The sequence below is a fragment of the Ursus arctos genome, unplaced genomic scaffold, assembly GCF_023065955.2.
Source record: "Ursus arctos isolate Adak ecotype North America unplaced genomic scaffold, UrsArc2.0 scaffold_8, whole genome shotgun sequence".
In the NCBI taxonomy this organism is placed as follows: Eukaryota; Metazoa; Chordata; class Mammalia; order Carnivora; family Ursidae; genus Ursus; species Ursus arctos.
Genome location: NW_026623100.1, coordinates 66,710,445 through 66,735,080, shown reverse-complemented (window position 1 = coordinate 66,735,080; position 24,636 = coordinate 66,710,445). Strand labels below are relative to the sequence as shown.

The 24,636-nt window shown below is 37.6% G+C and overlaps 1 protein-coding gene across 11 annotated transcripts in view; it reads left to right on the top strand.

Moving 5' to 3' along the window:
- NCOA1 (nuclear receptor coactivator 1) overlaps positions 1-24,636 on the top strand; it is a 239,574-nt gene that overhangs the window by 196,819 nt on the left and 18,119 nt on the right. For all 11 annotated transcript variants that reach the window (XM_048222429.2, XM_048222428.2, XM_057309412.1 and 8 more), the window contains 5 exons: positions 4,440-4,557; positions 5,823-5,991; positions 7,246-7,560; positions 16,448-16,549; positions 18,555-18,957. In XM_048222429.2, coding sequence (XP_048078386.1) covers positions 4,440-4,557; positions 5,823-5,991; positions 7,246-7,560; positions 16,448-16,549; positions 18,555-18,957 — 1,107 coding nt within the window. The remainder of the gene's footprint in view (positions 1-4,439; positions 4,558-5,822; positions 5,992-7,245; positions 7,561-16,447; positions 16,550-18,554; positions 18,958-24,636) is intronic.

Here is a 24,636-nt window from a genome sequence, read left to right as displayed (position 1 = left end):
AAGAGAGGGAACGCAAGCGGGGGAGTGGGAGAGGAAGAAGCAGGCTCCCAGTGGAGCAGGGAGCCCGATGCGGGACTCGATCCCAGGACCCTGGGATCACGCCCTGAGCTGAAGGCAGACACTTAATGACTGAGCCACCCAGGCGCCCCTCTGCTATGTCCTTTTGACTGTCTTCAAATCCCTGTCCTCTGAGGGTGGATTTGACTTCTGATATTTTTCTAGAGTTATTTGGGGCCAAATTTGTTGATCCAAAAAGAATAATACTTCTTTTTTTAAATCCAAACCAAAATTAGATCTAACTATAAGGAGATATATTTTCTTGAGGGACTTGTATACTAGTTTAGATAGATCTAGAAGAATTCCAAAAATATTTGAACTTTGAGAATTTCATTGGAAAAAGCGAGTGATCTTGTGGATGATTTTATGTTTGGTGAACATACACATTCTGAGATGATTAATTTTTAAATCTCATTAATTTCTAGTACATTAAAATAATAGTATAACTCTAAAAATAATGAGATTCACATAAAGCATTTTCAGTACTTAAAAAATCTATTTTAATTTCCCCCTTTTTAGTGTGTTATGTCTCTTGGTAGGTATCTTTTGCTATTATAGAGCTATAATGAATAATCTTACGTAGAGATCATTTATCACATGTGAGAGTATATCTGACATAGAATTTCTAAATAGAATTGCTTGGTCAAAGGATGGATAGATTTTGCCAAATGGCCCTTCTTAGATATTTTGTCAGTTTACACTCTAACGGATAATGTTCTTTCTACACATCCTTTCTAAGACATTGAATTATATGCTTTCACATCTTTGTCAATCTGATGGTTTGGTTTTTTTAAGTATCCCAGTATAGTTTTAATCTGTGAGGTGGGTTTTTTTTGTAAATTAGTTGGATCATTTTTCAGGGATTGCCATGTGACCTGTTCATTTTCTCTATCCATTTACCTATTGGGTTTTTCCATTTTCATCTTATGATTTGTAGGATATATTTTTTTTACATTCAATAAATTAATCCTTTGTCTACATCATATTTAGAAAAATAAAACATTGTAACTGCTGTGCATTGTTACAGTAGCCAAATGTAACACAAAACTGAACCAGAAACCTCTTTACCAACGCCTGAAGAAAGTAGCTGAACCTCAGAATCACTAGATAGTGAACTGTTAGAGGAGTAGAATGTGCAAAAGCCACTCTAATGGTTAGAGAATGCTTTCTACTTGTGTGTAGAAATTGTTAAATTTTTTATTACTGTAACTTTTTTGTGGCTAATGGAGATAATAATTTTCCTTTTAACCAGATTTTTAAAAGATTTATCTATTTATTTTAGAGAGACAGCAAGCACAGGGGAGGGGCAGAGGAGAGGGAGAGAGAAACTCAAGCAGACTCTGTGCTGAATGCAGAGCCCAGCAGGGGGCTCGATCCCACAACCCTGAGATCATGCATGACCTGAGCCGAAATTAAGAATCAGATGCTCAACCAACTGCGCCACCCAGGTGCCCCTAAGCAGATTTTAAATGGAGAAAATATGATGTTGAGCTCTTTGCAAAGATGATAAGAAAGGTTAATAGCTCAGTTAGGGATCCCTAAGGGCTTGTTTTCTACCCACTTCAGCTGCCCTTCTCCAACACAGGGACTGGGGATACATCGATGCTTCCCTTTACAAGTTATTGTGTCTGTCTTGGGTTACATATATACATACTTACTCATGTTTGAGAAAGGGCACAAACATGACCAAAAATAGTAGGTTTATTCCCCAGACTAAGAGAAGATAACAGGTATTTCTTAAAACATTCCAGGAAATCCTTGATTTTTTTGTAGAAATAAATTTCTAAAGGAAATCCTAAGAGGTTGTTGATGACTTTTAGAATAAAAACTTACTTCTTTTAAGTATAAAGCCTATCCAAACAAAAGTTTTACTTGAATCAAAGTTTGATTTGTTTGGGTTTTTTTTTCCCTAGTCCTCAAACTTCGCACATAAATCTTATTTCATTTTGAGAAATTTTATCCAACTTATTTTCTTAAGATTTTCCCCATCAAGACTAGTAAAACAAGGTACTGTTATGTCCTGTTACCGAGTCAAATAAACTATCTTATATTCCAGTATTGATAGTAGACAGCCTTGTAAATTTTCTTTGACTCTTAAATAGAATTAATTTTGTCTAGGTTAGATTTCTGAAATAGAATAAGATTGAGGAATTAATGTATGGAGTAGAGCAATGGGACAGCTTTAGATGATCTTTGACCAACTTTCTGATTTAAATAAAGGTAGAAATTAAGTGATTACTTTCCCATCATTATTTGTGATTGGTGTTGTTTGGTGGGTTTTTTTGCTCTGTTTTTCAGAATTCTACAGAGTTTGATTTTTCTATCATTTGTCACGAGAGAGAAGACAAGTTTAACTGAAAGCTATAATTATTTGCATTTAGAAATGAATGTGTTTACTTGGACTCCTATACTTCATTCATACTAAATGTTGAGTATATTTCACATAAAAGTGAACCTAACATGTTTTCTATAGTTATAATGATCATTATCTAGCATTAAACACATTTTTTCAGGCATTCTTAAATCTACTTATTCTCCATTCATTAGAATGAGAAATTCTACTTAATTATGTTTTCTATTAAAACTCCAAGGTGGGGCGCCTGGGTGGCTCAGTCAGTTAAATGTCTGACTCTTGGTTTCAGCTCAGGTCATGATCTCAGTGTCATGAGATCAAGCCCTACGTCAGGCTCTGTGGTGGGTATGGAGCCTGCTTAAGATTCTCTCTCTCCCTTTCCTTCTCTGCCCCCTATGCTCGCTTGCACTCTCTCTCTAAAAAAAAAAAAAAAAAAATAGAATAAATAAAATAACTCCAAGGCATTTTTAGTTGTTTTTTAAAAAATCACATTAGTTTGCTAGGACTGCCATAATAAAATACCACAGACTGGGTGGCTTAAACAACAGAAATTAATTTTCTCATAGTTCTGAAAGCTAGAAGTCCAAGGTGAAGGGGGTTGGCAGGCTTGGTTTCTTCTGAGGCCTCTCACGGGCTTGTGGATGGCCGCCTCCTTGCTGTGGTGTCATGGTCATCCCTCTATCTGTGTTGTCTGTGTCCTAATCCCCTGTTCTTTTAAGAACGCCAGTCCTGTTGAGTTAGAGCTCACCCTTAACGGCCCTATTTTAACCTAACCACATCTCCAAAGACCCCACCTCCAAATACAGTTGTCACATTCTGATTACTAGGAGTTAGAGCTTCAACGTATAAATTTTGGGGGGATACAGTTCAGCTCATCACAATAATTAATTAATATATGTCCATTTCAGAATTTACAGATAACCATTGGAAGCATTAAAAAAAAAAAGTCAAAAAAAGAAAAGTCATCCTTAATCTCAGAACCTAAAATCGACCAAAGATATATACACCCTTTGGAATTTTTTCCTATTCATATACATGAAATAATTTATAAAACTAGAATCATTCGGAACATAATGTGTTGGTTTATGGGTTTTTTTTTTTTTTTCATTTAATGGCACACAGTAAATATCTATACCATGGTTCCTTAATCAGTCCCTAAATTTCTGGAATTTAGGTTATTTACAATTTTTCCTAGTCTGAAGAGTACAGAAATAATGCAGGTTTTCCCAAAAATGCCTAAACAAAAACCTCCTAAAATGCATATACAATTTTCTTCCATTATAAAATATAACTAAACCTCTCTCTTCATTTGTCATCATCATAAGCATCGGTTGTTACACTGTTATTATATAGCCCTGTTCTCAGTTAACAGCTGCAGGGCTTTGTCCATTTTCAGAATGATGCCAGACTGCCATGCTATTTAGTTTCTGTTCCTGCCTGTTATGGAACCTATTTTATCTTGTGTTTGCCACTCTTGTGTCAAGGTAGCACTGTCCCTACCTATAGCGGATTCTGATGTCCTAACAGACTGAGAAAGCAGTTAACCAAAATTGTTATAATTATCTTTAAAAGAAATCATTTCTGGGGGCACCTGGCTGGCTCAGTCAATGGAACATGCAACTCTTGATCTCAGGGTTGTGAGTTGGAGCCCCACATTGGGTATAGAGATTACTTAAAAATAAGATCTAAAGCATCAAAATAAAAAAGAAAGAAAAATAAAAAAGAAAGAAAAGAAATAATTTCTGGCAAAGTTCTGAGTGATTCTCCTTATGGTAACATCAACTTATGTGCGAACTTTTTTTTACATCAGATTGTCTTTGGTTCAGACAACTTTTTCTTAGTTTCTCACTGGTAATTATGTGGCCACATTCTAGACGGTTTAAGTTTCTGAATAAGGGACCTTTGTATCCTTGAAATAATATTTTATAGGGGAAATATCATTCTTCTATACAACATATTGCTTCTGAAAAATACTGTTGTTTTATCTTCCTTTGTGATACTGACTTCTTACCTTTTCTTCTATAATCAGGGTTACCGGAGCTGGAATTGGAAGCAATTGATAACCAGTTTGGACAGCCAGGAACAGGTGATCAGATTCCATGGGCAAATAATACAGTGACTGCTGTAAATCAGAATAAGCCAGAAGAGTGAGTAATACATTTCCTATTTTATAAAATATCAGATACCAACTTCAACGACAAAGAACTGTTTTCCCAAACTGGATTCCAGCCTACCATGGTATTTTGTGAGATAGTAGTAGAAGTGAATGTTTAACGAGAAAAGGGGGATAGAGGAAGATACCACGTTAAACAGATTTATTTACTGTGTGACTGCAAAGCTAGTATGTATTGTAATTACCAAAAGATTGATGTAGTATGCAGCAGTTGTTTTCTTTTTCATCTCTTGCTTTGCTTTGATTGATTACTCTAAAATTTCTGAGACCTGTAGATGAATTGAGCTCAGTATATCAATTATTATAAAAGCTCTTGAGCTTTTAGTTGTATAATTATTTTGTCCAGTGTTTCTCTTTGGAGCAAGATGGTATAAGAAGGGAAAGTACTTTTTACATCTACTCAGTGTCCCATCTTGATTAGAATTTAATTTCTTAATTGACATAAGTAGCTCCATTCCAAAACATTAGAGTACATCTCATGCATAGCAACCAAAGGATGACTAGACAGTGTCGAGTGTGGCTTAGAGCTTTAACTATGAACTGTATTCCCACTTACCTTCCCCAAAGAAGATTCCTTATAATTACATTTGTATTATTAATATTATTTTCTATATATTTCTGAGTTTTATGCATCAGTTGGCATCAGTTGGGTTAGACTGTGTATTTCCTTCATGTAATCAATAGTGTTTTTTGTTGTTTAACACTGAGCATGTTTCATTTTCCTAGTTTGATTTCTTTTGTAAATGGTAATCATGTTATGTTATCAGTACGATTTGATCATCTTTGAAAGTTAAGTATAAATAGAATAAATCTTACTATAGGCTAGATGATTTTTTTCCTTAAGATTTTGATTGATTTTTATTTTTGACTTTCATCAAGAATTCTTTTCCCTTTCTTAACTCTGGTTAATTTTTCAAGCTATTTCTATAAGCTAAGAGAAAGAATATGGAAGCAAATTTCAGTGATTGACAAAACAGTGAGAATATATTCAAGCTACATACAGAACATTTGTAAATTTCGGTACATAAGTATAGAACATTTCATTGCGTGAGAATTGGTTGAAAACCATCTCAACAGAATTTTCTAGAACAAGATTTGCATATATGTGTGTATTATGTATATATATATATATATATATATATATATACACACACACACATGTATATGTATGTGTGTCATTGAGATTGAATACTTATTTGCTGTATCAGTCTTAAACTCTTTTATCTTTTGATTCTATAGCCAGTGTATTAGTTCACAATTAGATGAGCTTCTCTGTCCACCAACAACAGTAGAAGGAAGAAATGATGAGAAGGCTCTTCTTGAACAGCTAGTGTCCTTCCTCAGCGGCAAAGATGAAACTGAGCTAGCTGAACTAGATAGAGCTCTGGGAATTGACAAACTCGTCCAGGTATTTATTAAAATTGGCGTTATTTAAATGAACAATCCTGAGAAGCTAGAAAATTATTTTTAAGCAAGATTTTTCAATATTGTTCTCACTGTGTTTAAGTGGTTTTATAACTTACTCTTGTGAAAGTTATCAAGTGAGTTTTTTAAACAAAAAAAGTCATAATAATTAGAAATAGTTAGAATTAGAAAGTCTTAGTCTTTCACTATGAACCAGAATCTTAGAGGCTCCCCCTAGAATAGAATCCAGGTTTATATCATCATTCTTATTCTAGGACTTAATTTATCCTTCATTCATGCTAGCTATCAACCTGTATATTCCATGATACTGCAACTTTGAGGTATTTTTCACACTGTCAGGTTGAAAAATCAAATGACCGACATTTTTTTAAGTAGTAGACTATATCAGAATGCATAGCCCACGAAAAGGGGAAGTTATGTTTCATAAAACTTTCAGTTATGTACACATGTGTATAGGTGTGCACATGCCTGCGCGTGCGCACGCACGCACACACACACACACACACACCAGGTCACAGTTTAAGTTAGATTTTTTACAATGAATAATAGTTATCAATATTAAAGCTGTAGCTATGGCATTCTGTTAGGCCAACTATGAATTTTTTTCCGAATAAGAGGAAAGCATGAATTCTGTATTCGAGATAGAAAAATGCTTCACTTATCCCTCCTTTAATAGTCTGCTTCTCATGGCAAACTACCAAATGTAACATTTGTTGACTCTTCGGCTTTGCGATGTGGTTCTTTTTTTTTTTTTTTTAAAGATTTTATTTATTTATTCGACAGAGAGAGAGACAGCCAGCGAGAGAGGGAACACAAGCAGGGGGAGTGGGAGAGGAAGAAGCAGGCTCACAGCGGAGGAGCCTGATGTGGGGCTCAATCCCATAACGCTGGGATCACGCCCTGAGCCAAAGGCAGACGCCCAACCACTGTGCCACCCAGGCGCCCCTGCGATGTGGTTCTTTTCAAACCTTTTAGCTTCATTCCATTGATTTTAGCCTGTGTTTTAACTCTTTTCTGAGATTTTTAAACATTCAGTTAATTTGTTACTCCATTTCAGAAGTAACTTTCATAAGTGATTCCTTCAGGTAGCAAGGTCTTAGCTTCATGAATTCAGCATAATATTTTATAATAATACTTTCTAGAGATAACATGTTCTCAGATCCAAGATTATCTAAAGAAGCATGTCATTTATTGGCAGTAATTTATTTGTAAAATGTTCTGGCTTATTTTCCAACAGGGAGGTGGATTAGATGTCTTATCAGAGAGATTTCCACCACAACAAGCAACACCACCTTTGATGATGGAAGAAAGACCCAACCTTTATTCCCAGCCTTATTCTTCTCCTTCACCTACTGCCAATCTTTCTAGCCCTTTCCAAGGCATGGTCAGGCAAAAACCTTCACTGGGGACTCTGCCTGTCCAAGTGACACCTCCCCGAGGCGCTTTTTCGCCTGGCATGGGCATGCAGCCCCGGCAGACTCTGAACAGACCTCCAGCCGCGCCCAACCAGCTGCGGCTTCAGCTTCAGCAGCGCTTGCAGGGGCAACAGCAGGTGAGTCGTCCTGGTTAGCAGGTGGCGCTGGTAAAGGCCTGTGCTGACTCGCGCCATACTAACACAGCCCGGTGGCTAGAATAAAGGGTCAGTTGGAAGTGTTCCCACAACCTTTATGAAAAATTCAAAAAACCATCCTTGGTTTGCTAGGATAAGATACAGGAGACTTTCATTCAGTTAAAGACAGCTGGCTCGTAACAAAGTACTCTGAGACTCACAACTTAAAAGCAATTTAATTTTGGTTTTTGAGATTAAAAATACTTAGGATGAACATCATATTAGTATTAAATTAATAAGGAGAAATATGTAGCTTAACTTATAAAGTAGAGCATCAAGAGATACTGTTATTTTTTATTTTATTTATTTGAGAGAGAAAGAGATAGCGAGAAAGAGCATGAGCAGGGAGGAGAGGGAGAAGCAGGCCCCCCACTGAGCAGGGAGCCTGACATGGTGCTCAATCCCAGGACCCCAGGATCATGACCCGAGCCAAAGGTAGACACTTAACTGACTGAGCTACCCAGGTGCTCCAAGAGATACTGTTATGATTGCTGGAACAGAAAATGAAATTTATGTTGTTTGAAGTTGGAGCGATTGGAGCTTAGTGGTGTTATTGTATTAGGAGAATGGAGGAAAGGATAGTTTGGGGATCCTGGGGAGTTGGGTGAGTTAAATCTTCCCTCTTATGACATGTAATGAGTGGGTATAATGGCATAAATATTTAAGATTGTATAAGCAGCAAATACAGAGATAAGCATCAAGAACCAAAAAAACAAATGGTTAAAAGTATTGTCTCTGGGGAGCGCCCGGGTGGCTCAGTCAGTTAAGCATCTGACTCTTAATCTCAACCCAGGTCTTGATCTCAGGCTCATGAGTTCAAACCCCGTGTTGGGCTCCACACTGGGCATGGAGCCTACTTAAAAAAAAAAAAAAAGTATTGTCTCTGGCAGGCAGGACCAGGGCTATAGATTGTTGTTTCTTCTTATTAATCTTTTTGTATTTTTTTAAACCATCTGTGTATATTGCTTTGGATTTTCTTTATTTAAAGCAATTTCCTAGAGTGTTACAAATTCAGAAAAGAAGGAACTAAATTATATTAGAAAGGCAATATTATATAATGTTATAAGAGCTCTAGTTTCGAGTCCTAGTTCTAACCTTAATTAGGTAGTTTGACAGTCAAACTATTTACCCTTGCAAAGCCTCTGATTTCTGATTATATCCATAAAAGAAATGTAATAAATAGTTCCTCTGTCTCATAGGTGGTATGTGGACTGAATGAGATGGTACATATAAAGATCTTAGCACAGTGCCAGGTGTGCAGTAACACAATAAATACTACCTATTATTATGAAATTATATTCAATAAATAATGTAAAATGAGTTTCCATTCCACTTAAAAAGAAGGTGATGAAAGGGAGAGAGAAAAGAAGAGATGAGATAGAAAAAAATTATTAATGGTAGAATAGCAAAGAAAGGAATAATTTCTAAAATGTTGGGGTGGAATAAAGAACTCAGAAAGGGGGGCACCTGGGTGGCTCAGTCATTAAGCGTCTGCCTTCGGCTCAGGGCGTGATCCCGGCGTTCCGGGATCGAGCCACGCATCGGGCTCCTCCGCTAGGAGCCTGCCTCTTCCTCTCCCACTCCTCCTGCTTGTGTTCCCTCTCTCGCTGGCTGTCTCTCTCTCCTTCAATGAATAAAATCTTAAAAAAAAAAAAAAAAGAACTCAGAAAGGAATTAGGGGAAGAGAGGAAAGGAAAGAGAAACAAAGAAAAGAAATAGTAATATGTTCTGAGTATTAGTTGAAGGTAAACTACTTCTTGTTATAACTTGTCATTCATTATTCAATAGAGAGCACAAGAATAAGAAATGTTTATAGTTCACAAAATTAGTGTTCACAAAACATATTTAGGGAGATATACTAGGTACCATGAGGAATACAAAGAGTAAAAAATACAGGCAACTTTTAGAACTTACAGTCAGCTTGGGGCATTCCAAACATACACACCTGGAAAGCGAAATAACAGTGCAAGTAGTAAGTAATTAAAGGCTATCCCGAAAAGTAGAGGAAAACCTAGGTGTGCTGATTTTCTCATTTTACAGGATAGAGTCAGTAAATACTGACTAAAGTTAAAGGCTTATCGAGCAATGCTAGATCAACAGTCTAGGTCAGGTTTGTGAATGTGTGAAATAATCACTCACACATAGTTTAGAAAAAACATTGCTTTTTTTTTTTTTTAAGATTTTTTTTATTTATTTGACAGAGAGAGACAGCCAGCGAGAGAGGGAACACAGCAGGGGAGTGGGAGAGGAAGAAGCAGCCTCCCAGTGGAGGAGCCCGATGCGGGGCTCTATCCCGGGACTCCGGGATCACGCCCTGAGCCAAAGACAGACTCTTAACGACTGATCCACCCAGGCGCCCCAAAAAACATTGCTTTTATTTTGATTTGCTCCTGAAGCAGCTGATAAGCAGAGTAGCAATGCAAAGGGTACACATGTAATAAGGATGCAGACAGGTGTATGTGGCTCCCTGTTGCCTGTAAATATTATGGAAGCATGTCCAAAGTTTGGTGACCTTTGTAGCCCAACAGAGTGAAATATCCATCAAGTTAGAGAAATACAAAATTTGGTGCACACTAACACAAAATCAAAATTTTAAGCCCCCAGATATGTCAGTACACAAAACAGTTTACACTGCACGTAAGCCAGTACTCTGCTACCTAACGAGCCTCAGCAGCCAGACCTGCTGTTCGGCTTCTGGACCATAAATTCTTCTAACAGCGGGCCCTCAGTCCGCAGTGGCTCTTACTCTGCAAATGCTTGGAGTCTTCTGTGTCTGTCCACTTAAGGGCCCTCTGTGAAAAGGTCTGGCCAAGGCTCATGTCTGTCAGTATTTCAGTTAAGATGCTTTCAGCAACAAGAGAAGAAAAAAAAGACCCATTCAAAGTAGTAAAACCATTTTAAAAAAGCATTTTGACTCAGATAATGAGATAATACAAAAGAGAGAGGTCAAGGTGTGGTTACCTCAGAGGCTCCAGAATGTTATCAGGGACTTAGGTTCTTTCTATCTTTTTACTCTATAATCATTGGCAGCTAGAAAAATGGCTCCCAGGGTTACAAATATTACATGTAAACAAAACTAACAGGAAAAAGACGACTCTTTCCTACCCATCTTTTTTCAAAAGCCAAGAAATCTTTTCCAGGTTCTTCTCCTTCTCTACTCCCTACCACTCCAAAAAAAAAAAAAGGACCAAAAAAATTTTTTTTTTAAATTTCACACATCTGACTAACCAGAACAGAGTCCTATGTACACCCTTACCCAACTGCGGGCAAGGATTGGCTTAGGGTATGTAGGTTGCCCCTTGAGACGTGTGATTTGGGATAATCAGCTGAACAAAAACCCTATGCTGTCATTGAGGAAAAAGGGAAGGGTAAATGGCTGTGGGCTGGCAATAAAGTACCTGATAAAAATCAAGAAATTGAGGTTTAAATATATAAAGTTATACAGGTAAGTTCATAGTTGGATCAAATTGGTGAGCTGAGGTAGAACATCTGCCCTTTCTACGGGTTGTATATTTTAAGTGAATAAGTTTATATTAGTGCAGGAAAAAAAAAGAATATCATTGGCACACTAAAAATTAAGTGATTTTGAAATACAGAAAGCAAACATGACAAAGAAACAAAATAATCTTATGCAAACAATGCAACTGCTTATATAGAAAATCCAAGAGAATCTGTAAGGAACTTAGAATCAGTAGAGGAGTTCAGCAGTGTTTCTAGGGGGGAAAAACAAAATTTAATAGCAATCCTTTTCAAGCAACAACCAATTAGAAAATATAATTTCAAAATATGTTCATAATTTGTAAGACTTAGAAAATTATAAATTGTAATTGAAAGTCAAAAAAAGATCCAAGTAAAGATATTAGTGAATGGAAAGACTATCATAAAGATGGCAGTTGTTCTGAAATTAATTAAATTCAGTAGAATTCCAATCAAAATCTCAACATGAAATCTAACAAATAAATGCTAACTTTTAGAAGCATGGATACCATCTTAAAGAATCGTGAAGATGAGCTTGCCCTGTCAGATACCAAGATTTAAAATCAAGCTTCAGAAATTAAAACAATGTGGAACTGGCATAGGCATAGGTAGTTCTACCAGTTGGAACATAATAGAGAACCCGGAGACACACCCAGATGTATAGAAAGATTTAATGACGGACAGAGGTGGCAATCAGTGGAGAAAGGATGGCCTGTATAATAAATGCTAGTACATTGGACTGTCCTTGAGAGGAAAAAATGAAATTAGATTCCTTATCTCATACCATACACAAAAATAAATTCTAGATATTTTAATGATCTAAATGTGACTATGAGAAGATTTATGTGGCCCTTAAAAGGCATAAGGGAAAAGGTTGATGTTTGCATTAAAATTTAAAACTTATAAAAGACAACATAAACAAGGTTAAAAGACAAGCCATAGACTCAGGGAAAATATTTGCAACCCTGTATAACTGACAAAAGATTAGTATCCAGAATACATCAGATTCATAGCATGGTGTTCATAATATACTTACCTTGCTAGATTGATATCATCTGTGTCTTGTTGGTCATATCCTCTCATTCCTCCTTCCCTCTTGCCAAACACAGGAGATATAAAGCATCTCATAGGCCGGAATTTAGGACAGTGCCTGATGATTTGAAAAAAGAAAGGTACAAACTCAGATCTACATCATAGTTTCTTTTTAATGGATTTTAAGATCAGTTTAAAAGCACATTTCTTGACCATAAGTATATCTTATTGACTGGAATGTGGTACACAAGGAGTAAAAAGATTCTAAGATTTTAAATTTATTTATACAGTTATGAATAATCCCCAGTTGGGGGGGTGGGGAAACACTCTAGGAAACTAGTAGAGATTCATTGGTTGAAACTTTTAAAGAACAGCAAAAATGAAGGAGGGAGCTGGTGATTAAGAAGAAATACAAAGTTGTAATGAAGCCCTTAGGTGTAATGTCTGCTCACATGTCAAATAAGAAATAAATACATGATACAAATAAAGAATTCCTAAAGTTCTATTTTGAGAAAAGGACAACAGCAAAAATGGGTAGTACTGCTGCTTGTAGAAAGTTATGTAAGATTGGCTCATAAAAGGTGTAATTATTCTGTTCTAGTTTTGTATTCTTCTTCAGCCAGGGTCTTCGTACTCTCAGGAAAATACTATGAAAAGGGAGTAACATTTGAGACACATAAAGAAATGTGATATATTAGCCATCTTAAAACAAGTCGAGTTCACATGTGTTATGTGTTAGAGTAACGGAGAAATGTATGGACCTGGTAAAAGAACCACTATTGACTATTTATATATATATATATATTAGAGAAAATAGAAGTGACCCGAAAGTAGAACTAAGATCAAAGGGCGGAAAATGCAGTGAAGCTAATTTCATCTCTAGAATTCTGGCAATGAAAACTGCCTGATAGAAGAATAGCTTCTTTAAAAGAAACCCCTTGTTGGGGCTCCTGGGTGGCTCGGTTGGTTTTGGCTCAGGTCATGGGATCAGGCCCCACGTGGGGCTCTGCACTCAGCATGAAGTCTGCTTCAGATTCTCTCACCCTCTCCCTCTGCGCACATGGGCTCGCTCTCTCTAATAAATAAATAAAATCTTAAAAAATAAATAAAAGAATTCCTTGTCAAGAATTTACATGGTGGCTAAATCAGGGTTTTCAGTCTTCGCACTATTGACATTTTGGGACAAATAATTTTAGTTATAGGGGGCTTTCCTGTTCATTTAAGAATGTTTAACGGCATCCCTGACCTACACCCATTAGATGCCAGTAGCAACCTTTCCCCAAGCTGTACAGCCAAAAGTGTCTTCAGACATTGTTAAATTTCTCTTGTGGGGCAGAATCATCCCTGGTTGAGAACCTCTAGGCTAGATAATCATCTTAGGTTTCCTATGGAAGGACTTCTTGATAAGGCATTGAAAAAAAAATCCATTCAGACAGAATGTCAGGCAGCCTGACCTCTGAGGGTGTGTGTGTGTGTGCTTTATATGTGTAGGCTGGATTTGTACTGTTCCATTGGCCAGAAGCCGCACATTTCTTTTTATAATACAAACCTCTTGACCTGGCCTTCATAGACTTTTGAATTTATGTCCCCAGCTCTGAGGACTCCAGACCTCTCTCCTCCCACCGACCAAAAGTCAAGATTTCCAAGGCATTAAAGGATATGGTGATCCTTTTGGGAAGACTTCCTAAGAAGAATAGAACTTGGCCTGCTTGCTAGATAATGAGTAGCATTTTAGTAATCAGAGAGAAGAGGCAGGTCAGAGTGAGACAGCTGTATACAGCATTAGTCAGGTTGTACACAGAGAGAGGGGAGGAGGAAATGGAAAGAATTATTTCAAGGGCATAAATAGATAAATTTTTCTTTAACAAAGTAATTTAGAATAATTTCTTCTACTTCTAAAAATAACCTATTTATTTTCTCAGGTTGCGATTTATTTCCTAAAGTTATTTTCTCATTTTTACTACTTCTCAAGCATCTTTCCTCCATCCCCACCCAGTTCATTCTCACATTATCTCACAATTCAAAGAATATATAAAGCTGTAAGTTTGGAAACCCAACTCCCACTCCCCTGGCAATGTTACTTCTCCTCATCGCTAAGATTAATGTATTTTCCCCTATCCTCATTGCCTTGTCTTCTGTTTCTAGACTTGCTGTACTTTCTGTTTTAAGTTAACTCTACCATCCTTCTTGCCACCTGGCATTCTCATCTTTCAAGGTCCCATTGAGCGCACTCATGCTCTTGGTCCCTGCCTTCCTGCTCTAGGCTAAGTGCCTCGTAGATATCTCTGGATATGCAAGTATAGATAGCACTTGTAGGTGGTGCCCTTTTGTGTTGGCTTCTGCCACTCAATAGAGAAGTCCGGAGGACAGAGATATGCTCACCTCTGTAGCCTTCAACTCTGTGTATTATCTTGCATACACTTAATTTTTTTATAAATCTTTGTAAAATTAATGGTTTATTTAAACTTATGTCTGTGGTCTATAGAATCTAAGAATTACGTAGATCTTTGTACTTGAGTCCTTTGGACTTTTATCTTTTTTTTTTGAAGATTTTATTTATTTGAGAGAGAGAGCGTGAGCATGAGCAGGGGGAGGGGCAGAGAGAGAGAGGAAGAAGCAGGCTCTCCGCTGGGCAGGGAGCCTCAACAGGGGGCTCGATCCCAGGACCCTGGGATCAGGACCTGAGCTGAAGGCAGACCCTTAACCAGCTGAGCCACCCAGCTGCTTCAAGAGTCCCTTTGACTTTTAAAACCATAATTTTTATATCTTTATTTTTTAAGCAATTCTGAATGTTTTATCCTATTCCACAAATACCTGAAAGTTTTAGTTTTTTACATTTATATTAAAATGAGCTTTTCCCCAAAAAAACAGTTTGTTTTCTGATCTAATTTCTGATCTAAAATTAATGAAACCAGAATTAAGAATTGAGCTGTTGGGAGATGGGAAATTTAATCACTGTTATAGCAGTTTGGATTCTCTTATAAAACTTTCATGGTCTTTCTAGTTTGCATCTCATATATTAAAATATTTTAATGTATTAAAATATAAAATATATTAAAATATATGGATGTGTTAATATATTTGTCGTTTATGTTATAAAGTACCATATAAACACAATAGTACTGATATTGTTATTATTTCTCGAACAGTTTATTCACATCAAATGACTGAGCAAGAAATTCTTTACGTTATAGATTGTTTACCAGGAAATATCACTTCCCAGGATGCTTGTTTTCCTAATGAGGTTAAGGCATGCCTATGACCTGGAATCCTAAGCCTGATATAGACAGCATCTTCCAAACTAGTGTTCCATACAAAATTATTCTAGGAGATAAATGTTAATGGCTATATGTCAGGGAAAAAAAGGTTTGTGAAAACAAATTGCATGGTATATCCCCTTCTTGAAGATCCACAGTGTGCTTTGGCCAATTAAAGGCTCATAGAATTACTGCAGTAAAGAAATCTGTTTCACCTTGTGTAACCCATCATTTCCAATACTTAATACAGCACAGCATGCTATTTTCCTGGCACATCTATTAATATCCTGCAGAACAGTGTTCTTTAGAACACCAATTTGGGAAATGCTGGTCTAAAGTAATTACTTCTTCTAGTTAAATAAATAGTCTATTTTCTCAAACCATTTGTTTCTTACATAATTCTCCCCAGCAAATGAAATCACGTTGGATTTCCCCAAATATGTACCCATCCGACAGCCTCTAAGTGAGAAATACCTCAACTTTTCCATTAATCTTTCAGACCTTTGTAGAATGTGCCCTATTATATACCTAATTTTATACTCACAGTAGTTTAAGATGTAGGGCTGATGGTTCTTTTCTTTCCATTATTGTACGTATCTGAAATAACTAAACATTAGCATGATTTTAAAAGTATGCTATATGGGGGTGCCTGGGTGGCTCAGTCGATTAAGCATCCAACTCTTGATCACAGCTCAGGTCTTAATCTCAGGGTCGTGGGTTGAAGCCCCACAGCTCATGATGGGTGTGGAGCCTACTTAAAAAAATAAAAAACGAAAGTACGATATATGTATGTATATGTGTATATACCTGTGTGCATATATATATGCACATGAGTATGGATTCTGCTTTTAAATGCTCTGCCCTATTTGATGTTCTGTAGGCAGGAAATATTTGATAAATGTTAGGAATTGCCAGCCGTTTGACAGATAAACATGGGAAAAAATCTTACTAAACCTGTAATACTAAAACTTGTTAGTAACCAATAAAAAGTTTGTGTCACTCTATAAGGGCCAAAGTATATGTTTGTATATAGAAATACATCTCATCGTTCCATTTTTCTCTAGTTGATCCACCAAAATCGGCAAGCCATCTTGAACCAGTTTGCAGCAAACGCTCCCGTTGGCATCAATATGAGATCAGGCATGCAGCAGCAAATTACACCTCAGGTAATGTGAGAAACCAGACATTGTTAGTACCTCTCTAACCCAAGCTGTGTTTCTTTAAGTGTTGACTTGAGTGTCCGAAATGGCCTGTGAATTGATCTTTTAAGGTGGTAGTGCAGGTTTCTTCTAGAACGAATGTATAATCAACTTGTGATACCCCTTACTGATATTTGATCTAAAGCCAAGAGTCCTTTGTTTGGTTTTATAGGTGTTGTCATTGCTATTAGATACCAGATGAATCCGTAGACCACTCTATTGCTATCCTGAATAGGACCAGTAATAAGACACCTAGATAAGAAACTGTGTGAATGGTACCTGAAACCTGATCAAAGCCCAGTCACATTGCTGAGTTATCTTAACTAACTTGTGTTCTCTGCTCAGTCTGAGCATCAGCATTTTCTGTTTTTTATTTATCTTTAACAATCCTTGTACATGAACCCAGGGCCATTGGAACTTTAAACATAAGAACTGGGTAGCCTTCCAAGTCTTGTCTAGTACTCACTCCCTACTTAACTTCCACACATACTTTAGTATTTTTGCTTCAACCACTTTTTTATGTTTTCTTAACCAAGATGACACAAAATTTTGAGAGATGAGGAATTTTAGACGGGACTCACACAAAACTTTTCTTTAAACTCCATAAAGTGTACCTAGATGGATTTGGGGCAAATACAGGAAGCCAACCGTAACCAAAAGGATAAATATTGACAGAAACTACCTTTAATGTGGTGCCTGGGTGGCTCAGTCAGTTACGCATCCAGCTCTTGGTTTCAGCTCAGGTCATGATCTCAGGGTCTTGGGATCGAGCCACCTGTCGGCTCCATAGTCAGCACGCAGAGTCTGCCTGGGGTTCTCTCTCCCTCTCTCTTGCTCCCACCACCCCCCCCCCCCCGCTTGCTCTCTCTCTAAAGAAAAGAGAAAAGAAAAGAAACGAAACTACTGTTAAGCAGCAGATACTGGCATCTTCATGGATCCATACTTGGGTTTCCCTGTCTTAAAAATCTCAGTGATTAGCTCATGCAAGGGTAATTAGGTTATAAGGAAACAAGACCCCACTTTTGGAATTCACGTTAGAAAGTCATATGTCACAGTTTCTTCTAGATTGGACTATATCTAGTTGGCAAGTTTAATTTTAGAGTACCTATATGCTTCGATCAGATCCTCAATCTGAATTGAAATTTTCTGAGGAAGGCTTAATGACATGCCATGTTGCTTTACAAGTTAGACCAAAAAGTGATTTTAACCTAATTTTACTGTTGCTTTTGTCATTCCTAGTATTATAGCTATTAAAACACATACTCTAATGCCTGGAGTAGTCTTTACTGCAACAATGTTATGAAATACCTGGTTCTGGGGCCCTTGGGTAGCTCAGTTGGTTAAGCCTCTGACTCAGGTCATGATCTCAGGGTTGTGGGATCGAACCCCGTATCTGGCCCTGCGCTTAGCAGGGAGTCTCCTTCTCTCCCTCTTACTCCCTCTCTCCCTTCCCTTGCTCATGGTTTCTCTCTAAAATAAATAAATCTTTTTTTAAAAAAAAATAGCTGGTTCCATTTATTTCTGTTTATTATTTTATTTCTAATTATTTTCTTTTTAAGTAACAATTTGGCATTGGATCCTGGATTTCTGATTCTTCCTTGTTAAATGGTATTTGTAGGTTTTTCCAATTGTAAAGATAATGCATGTTCATTATAAATAATTTGGAAAATACAGGAAAGTATAATGAAGAAAATTAAAATCAGTTATAATCACATTTTATTCATTTAAGTAAAGTGTGAAATAAATGATCTCAGTGAGAAAAGAGGGGAACTAAGAAACACAGTAAATTTGGGGGAAATGAAAAAGAAAAAAAAGTCTCCTGACAACCTAACGTCAGATAAGTTCGAAGTCATAGTGATAATGGCTACATATTTTGTTGCCCCAAGCTACTAGGCTTTATCCTGTAAGCTTTCCAAAGTAGGTGGTGATGATAACAATATTAATAAGTGAGGATTTGTGTTCTCCTTTGCAGCCACCCTTGAACGCCCAAATGTTGGCACAGCGTCAGCGGGAGTTGTACAGCCAACAGCACCGACAGAGGCAGCTAATACAGCAGCAAAGAGCCATGCTCATGAGGCAACAAAGCTTTGGGAACAACCTCCCTCCCTCATCTGGACTGCCAGTTCAAATGGGGAACCCCCGTCTTCCTCAGGGTGCTCCGCAGCAATTTCCCTACCCACCAAACTATGGTACAAATCCAGGAACCCCACCTGCTTCAACCAGCCCGTTTTCACAACTGGCAGCAAATCCTGAGTCAACCTTGGCCAACCGCAACAGCATGGTAAACAGAGGCATGACAGGAAACATGGGAGGACAGTTTGGCACTGGAATCAATCCTCAGATGCAGCAGAATGTCTTCCAGTATCCAGGATCAGGTATGAGGATTACACCTCTACGCTACTTCATAAGTAAACGTACAGGCTCCGGTGTTTCAGTGCAGCAATGGTGGGGCAGTGTGCCGAGGAGGAAAGACGCTGACATGGGAGTCAGGAGATCCAGGCTCCAGACTCATCTCTTGCCTCTAGTGGTTAAATGGAGGCTTATCACTCACTGATAGCTAAGATGATTAATCAGAGGATCCAGAAGGACCTGTCTGATTCTGTAATTTTTAGCATTTTGTCTGCAGGTAACATTCTCTTACTTTCTTACTTTCTGTCATGGATCCCTGTAAGAATCTTATGAAAGTCCACTTCAGACAATGGGTTGAAGTACATTAACTCAAAATGTGCATATAGTGTTTTCATTATGTTGGAGACTTTGTTTTTGATAGTTTATATAGGGATAGCCCATCTTTACAAAGCATCTCAGACTTCTCATTGGTGTCAGCATTCTTAGCTGCTGAAGTTTGAAAATTCTTCCCTGGGTTTTCCTTTTTAATCTTTTGTTTGCATTGTCTCTCTTCCATTCTCTTTGTCCTAGGTGATGATGTCCTTTTAAATTTTACTTCTATCACTTTCAGATTCTAATGGGTAGTGGCAATAAAACACATTTGATTAATCCATGATGTTTAATCAAACTTCAATGCAAAATTAATGGCATATTCCTAGGGAAAAAATTGAAATAAATCCCTTCATTGTATAAATGAAAGAAAAAGTAAATTATAAGTCTGCCTAAAAATGAATTTCCATGAGAAGACTGCTATTTGACTTGAATAAAATGTTGAGGTTACATAGAGATTTTTTTTACATAGCAATACGCTTATCAACTTTGACAGCCAAATCAATTTAGACTTTCATTCTGGGGGCAACAAGTGCTAAAATCCTTTGACTATTAAATTAAGTTATCTAGGAGACTTGTGTCAGACAGCACCAGAATTCTCTAAGACCTTTTACTCAAAATTATGTCACATCAGTTCCTTTGTCCTCAAGACAATGAAGTCATCTTTGGCTGGTTTATATCGCTGACACTATCTGTATGGGCAAGAAAAGGATTATAAATCTATATTTTAATTATAATATTTTCTGAACATTTTGAAGGCCACTTTCATGTGTCTTACGACTTCTGTATGCAGAGAACTTGACAAGGCTTTTTCACTTTATTCTAGCCTGCAGAAGTACTTCTTCCAACATTAGAAGACCTGTTTAGTGACCTGGTTCTCCATTCTTCTTCCAAAATGGCAACTTAGCCCAGACAGCAAATAGAATCTTAAAAGCATTCAGAATATTGATGATAGAGCCTTAAATCAAAAGATTTGTCTCATTCATCGGCAAAAAGAAATAGCTTATGAGTAAGCCAAACATTAGTAAATTCCCCAAGGATTCTCTTCTCTTAAATAAATAAATAAAAATAGTACTTCTGTCCATTTTCATTCATGCTCTTCAACACCTCTTCTCTGAAAAGCCAAGAAAGAATTTCCTATCCTGCTCCCATTTCTTGACACAGCCACCTAGAAAGGCAGCGCTTCAGAACCCCATTTCCAATGAAGTTAACAAGATTTCTTTCGGAGTTAGGGGTCTAGTCTTTGATCTGTTGCCGTGTCCATGTACGCACAGTGACTGAGATCATGAGTGGGTGGAGATTACTTCTCTAGGCGACATAACTAGATGTGTTGCTACCCATCGTAAGTGCTCTATCTGGTACCTGGATTTTTCTCCTAGCCCAACTTCAGATTGACAGAAAATGCTTTTCACAAAATAAGAATTCATCATTGATGAAGTCAGCATTCCTACTACAAACAAAACCCAGAAGCTGGGTGCAGTAAAGAGAGTGGTTGTTTCATCCAGTTGCAAACTGAAATGAAATGACAGAGCTTGCAGTTCTTCCATGAACTACTTCAAAATAATAAGGGGGAAGTTGTCAGGTTTTCTGGAGAGCGGAAGAACATTTAAAGAGGCAGTGTTTTTATTTTTATTTTATTTTATTTTTAAAGATTTTATTTATTTATTTGACAGACACAGAGACAGCCAGCGAGAGAGGGAACACAAGCAGGGGGAGTGGGAGAGGAAGAAGCAGGCTCATAGCGGAGGAGCCTGATGTGGGGCTCGATCCCACAACGCCGGGATCACGCCCTGAGCCGAAGGCAGACGCCTAACCGCTGTGCCACCCAGGCGTCCCAGAGGCAGTGTTTTTAAATTTTTTCCATTGCTCTAAGTTATAAACTCATTTCAACATTATCAACAACCAGGTAGAAAGCTTCAAGACCAGGTTTTGTGTGAGTACAAATTCAAGTTCTGGAAAAGTTTCAACCTTTGCAAATGAGGACATCTTTCGGAGATGGGGAGGGGGGCAGCCACCACGTGTTTTTGTAAATAAAGTTTAATTGTAACACAGTCATCCTCATTAGTTTATGTATGTCATCTGTGGCTGGCTTCATATGCAGAGTTGAATTGTGCTAGAAACCTTATGGCCTGCAAAACCAAAAATATTTCCTATCTGGTCCTTTGTAGAAAAAGCTTGTTGTGTTAATTGATGTTAGTAAAACCAAAGGTTGAATTCATTTTAACTTAGCTTTAGTCCTTTGCTTTGGCATCTTTTAGCTTAGTAGAAGCCCAAAATAAGTGAAAGTAGTAGTAATGGCAGAGTATGCCTTCTTTTATTTCTGAAAACCAAAAATTTTTCTAGACTATCAGGCCATAATGATGAGTGCACAAGAACAGAATTACACATTTAAAATTTATTTTAGGGGCCCCTGGGTGGCTCAGTCAGTTAAGCATCTACTTTTGGCTCTGGTCGTGATTTCAGGGTCCTGGGATTAGGCCCCGCATTGGGCTCCCAGCTCAGTGGGGGGTCTGCTTCTCCCTCTGCCTCTTCCCCCCACTACCCCCGCTCATGCTCATGCTCTCTCTCAAATAATCTTTAAAAAATCTTTAAAAACAAAACAAAACAAAAAAACCAAAACTGTATTTTTAAAATAAATAAATAAAATTTATTTTATACTAAGGTGATATTTAAAGGAAATATGATGGAAATTTTCAAAATTTTGTACCGACTTCATGAATTCCTTGAAGCCAATCCATAGCTCCCTCTTCTGTGAACTACAGTAAACATACTACTCCACCCATTCCTCCTAAGTGATCTCATCTACTCCTGTGGCTTCAGTGACCTCTTCATGCTAGATCTCCCAGCTCTTGTGTACAGCTGCCTGATGGCAGACATACTTGAATTTTCTCTCCACTGGCACCCCAAACTCAACTTGTCCAAAGTTAGACTTCTCAATTCCACTTTCCCTTCTCTCCGTATCTCAGTGTTCCAGCTGTAACAAACTGTTCAAGATCTAAGAAAGAGTACATACCTTGCTGTCTTTTCTTACTAGGCCTTGTAATCCTGTATCCGCTGTCTCAAACCAATATCCTTCATTCACCTGCCTCATTCCTGTTCCTGCCTCCTCTCAGAAGTGTGTCCTCTGGGAAGCCTTCCCTGACCACTCCCAGTCATAAGCACTCACCACCCTGTCTTACAGACACTTGTTCACCTAGCTGCATTACTTTTTAAACAGTAAGTTTCTTGACTGAGCAAAGTGTGACCTTTTTAGTTTCTCAATTGCTTAGCACAGTGGTCTGGCTGGGAGAGTAGATGCTCAATGAATCTTTGGAGAAGTAAATGAATGGAAGGATGAATCCCGGTTCTGGTTGCTGCTGCCAAATGGCTGCGATGCTATTTATGGTCCAGCAGGGAGGCTTAGCATAGTCTAGGCTAAGATAGAATTGTAGACATTTTAAACTAGAAGGAACTAGATTGTCTGGTCCGAGGAATCCAAGGTCCAATGTGGTGGCAGAACCCGAACGAGAACTCTTGACTACCCCTCCAATTCATTATTCACAAGCTGGTTCTTTCTACTAAAACTAGGTCATCTGATAAGGAAAACAGTTAGAATGTGAGATGAGTCCAGAAAGAAATGTCAAAAGTATGCTGATATACTTGCAATCTCTTATTTATTGTTTAACTTTGATTCTGCAGAATAGTACATACATGTTTTTCTGAAAAAAATTATTTCATCATTAACAAGGTTAAAAATGAATTAGGAACAGACAAGTATTTTTTCAAAGATCACAACCAAAATAGTTAAAATTTAGAGTGTACGCAAAGATAGTCAACATATAAATGCAGAAGATGGGGGAAAAACCCACCTTCATTAATGAAAAAATTAACTTCTCCACATATTCTAAGTCAAAATTATTAGGGATTAAATTATAGATGGAGGAAGCAACAAAGAGAAAATATGTAGCTTTATTTATATAATCTTTACCAAGAGAAAAAGGTAGTTAAACATTTAATGAAAGAAAAAGATATAGGAAGTTTACACTTGGCTCAACTTTCACAGAAAATTTAAAATATTTTTTTAAATTGTAGCCTACAAAAAAACAAAAGTGAATAAATTAACTACATCTCTGGCCATATTAACCAAAGAAAAAGGAGGAAAGTCATGATAACAATGGCAAAACATCGAATATGCAATTATATTTACAGAGAGACATTAAGGACATAGAAGCATGCTTATAATATAATCATAAGGGAAAGAAGCAGGTCACAAAATCGCATAAGATTTTAGAAAAGAAGATTTGAAGGAATTATACTAAATTATGGGTAATCAAATCATGACGTTCTTCTTTTCTGCACCTTTATAACTTTCTGTACCTCAAAAGTATTTATGAAATGTATTTTGTCAGGAAAAAAAAGATAAAATACAAAGTGCTAGCATAACAGAAATCATAAAAAAGAAATCCATTTTTACTCTTTTAAACTGTTAGGACTTCCACTTTGGCCAAGGAACCAGATTTATTCTCCCCTCCAAAACAAACAAAAAAATCAAAGTACATTGAACTATAGTTTTCGAAATTATCCAGACCATGCTGCATGAGAGGGAGTCCAAAAGGAGCCAGTGGTTTCCCTGAGTTGAGCCCATGAAGCTGGGAGTCCAGGAAAACCAAGGCAACTCGAGGTCTCAGGGAACAGGATCAGAGAAGAGAGAGAGCCACACAGGGATGTGCACAGGGTCCCACTCAGGTATTATGTGTGTGCGTGTGCACACGCACAAAACAAGGCCAGGGAAAACGACGTGGAAAGATTATAGGGAACAATCTGCAAAATTCGCACAGGGCCAACTTCTCTTCCCACCAGCCAGAATAGAAAACCTTGTGATTCATGGGGTGTCAAGTAAAATGTCTCAGTAGCAGGCAAAATGAGCCCTAAACTTTGCTCTTGTCTCTTAAGGTACAAGATCCAAAAGAATTAAACTGTCTCCATGTCATGTAACTACAACCCAGACAATGGTTGAAAATATTTAAAGGCCTTTTAGGGATGCCTGGATGGCTCAGTCAGTTTAGCATCCAACTCTTCATTTCAGCTCAGGTCATGATCTCAGGAGTGTGAGATCGAGCCCTGCATCGAGCCCCATGTCAAGCTCCACTCTAGACATGGGGCCTGCTTAAGACTCTCTCTCTCCCTTTTCCTCTAACCTGCTACCCCCTTTCACATGCACTCGCTCCCTTTTTCTCCCTCTCAGTCCTTTTTTAAAGACTTTTAAAAATCTAGCACCTAACAAGGTAGAATTCACAAGGTCTGGGATCTGGTCTTTTTAATTCCAGGCATGCAGGGATGCAGGATAATAAAACCAA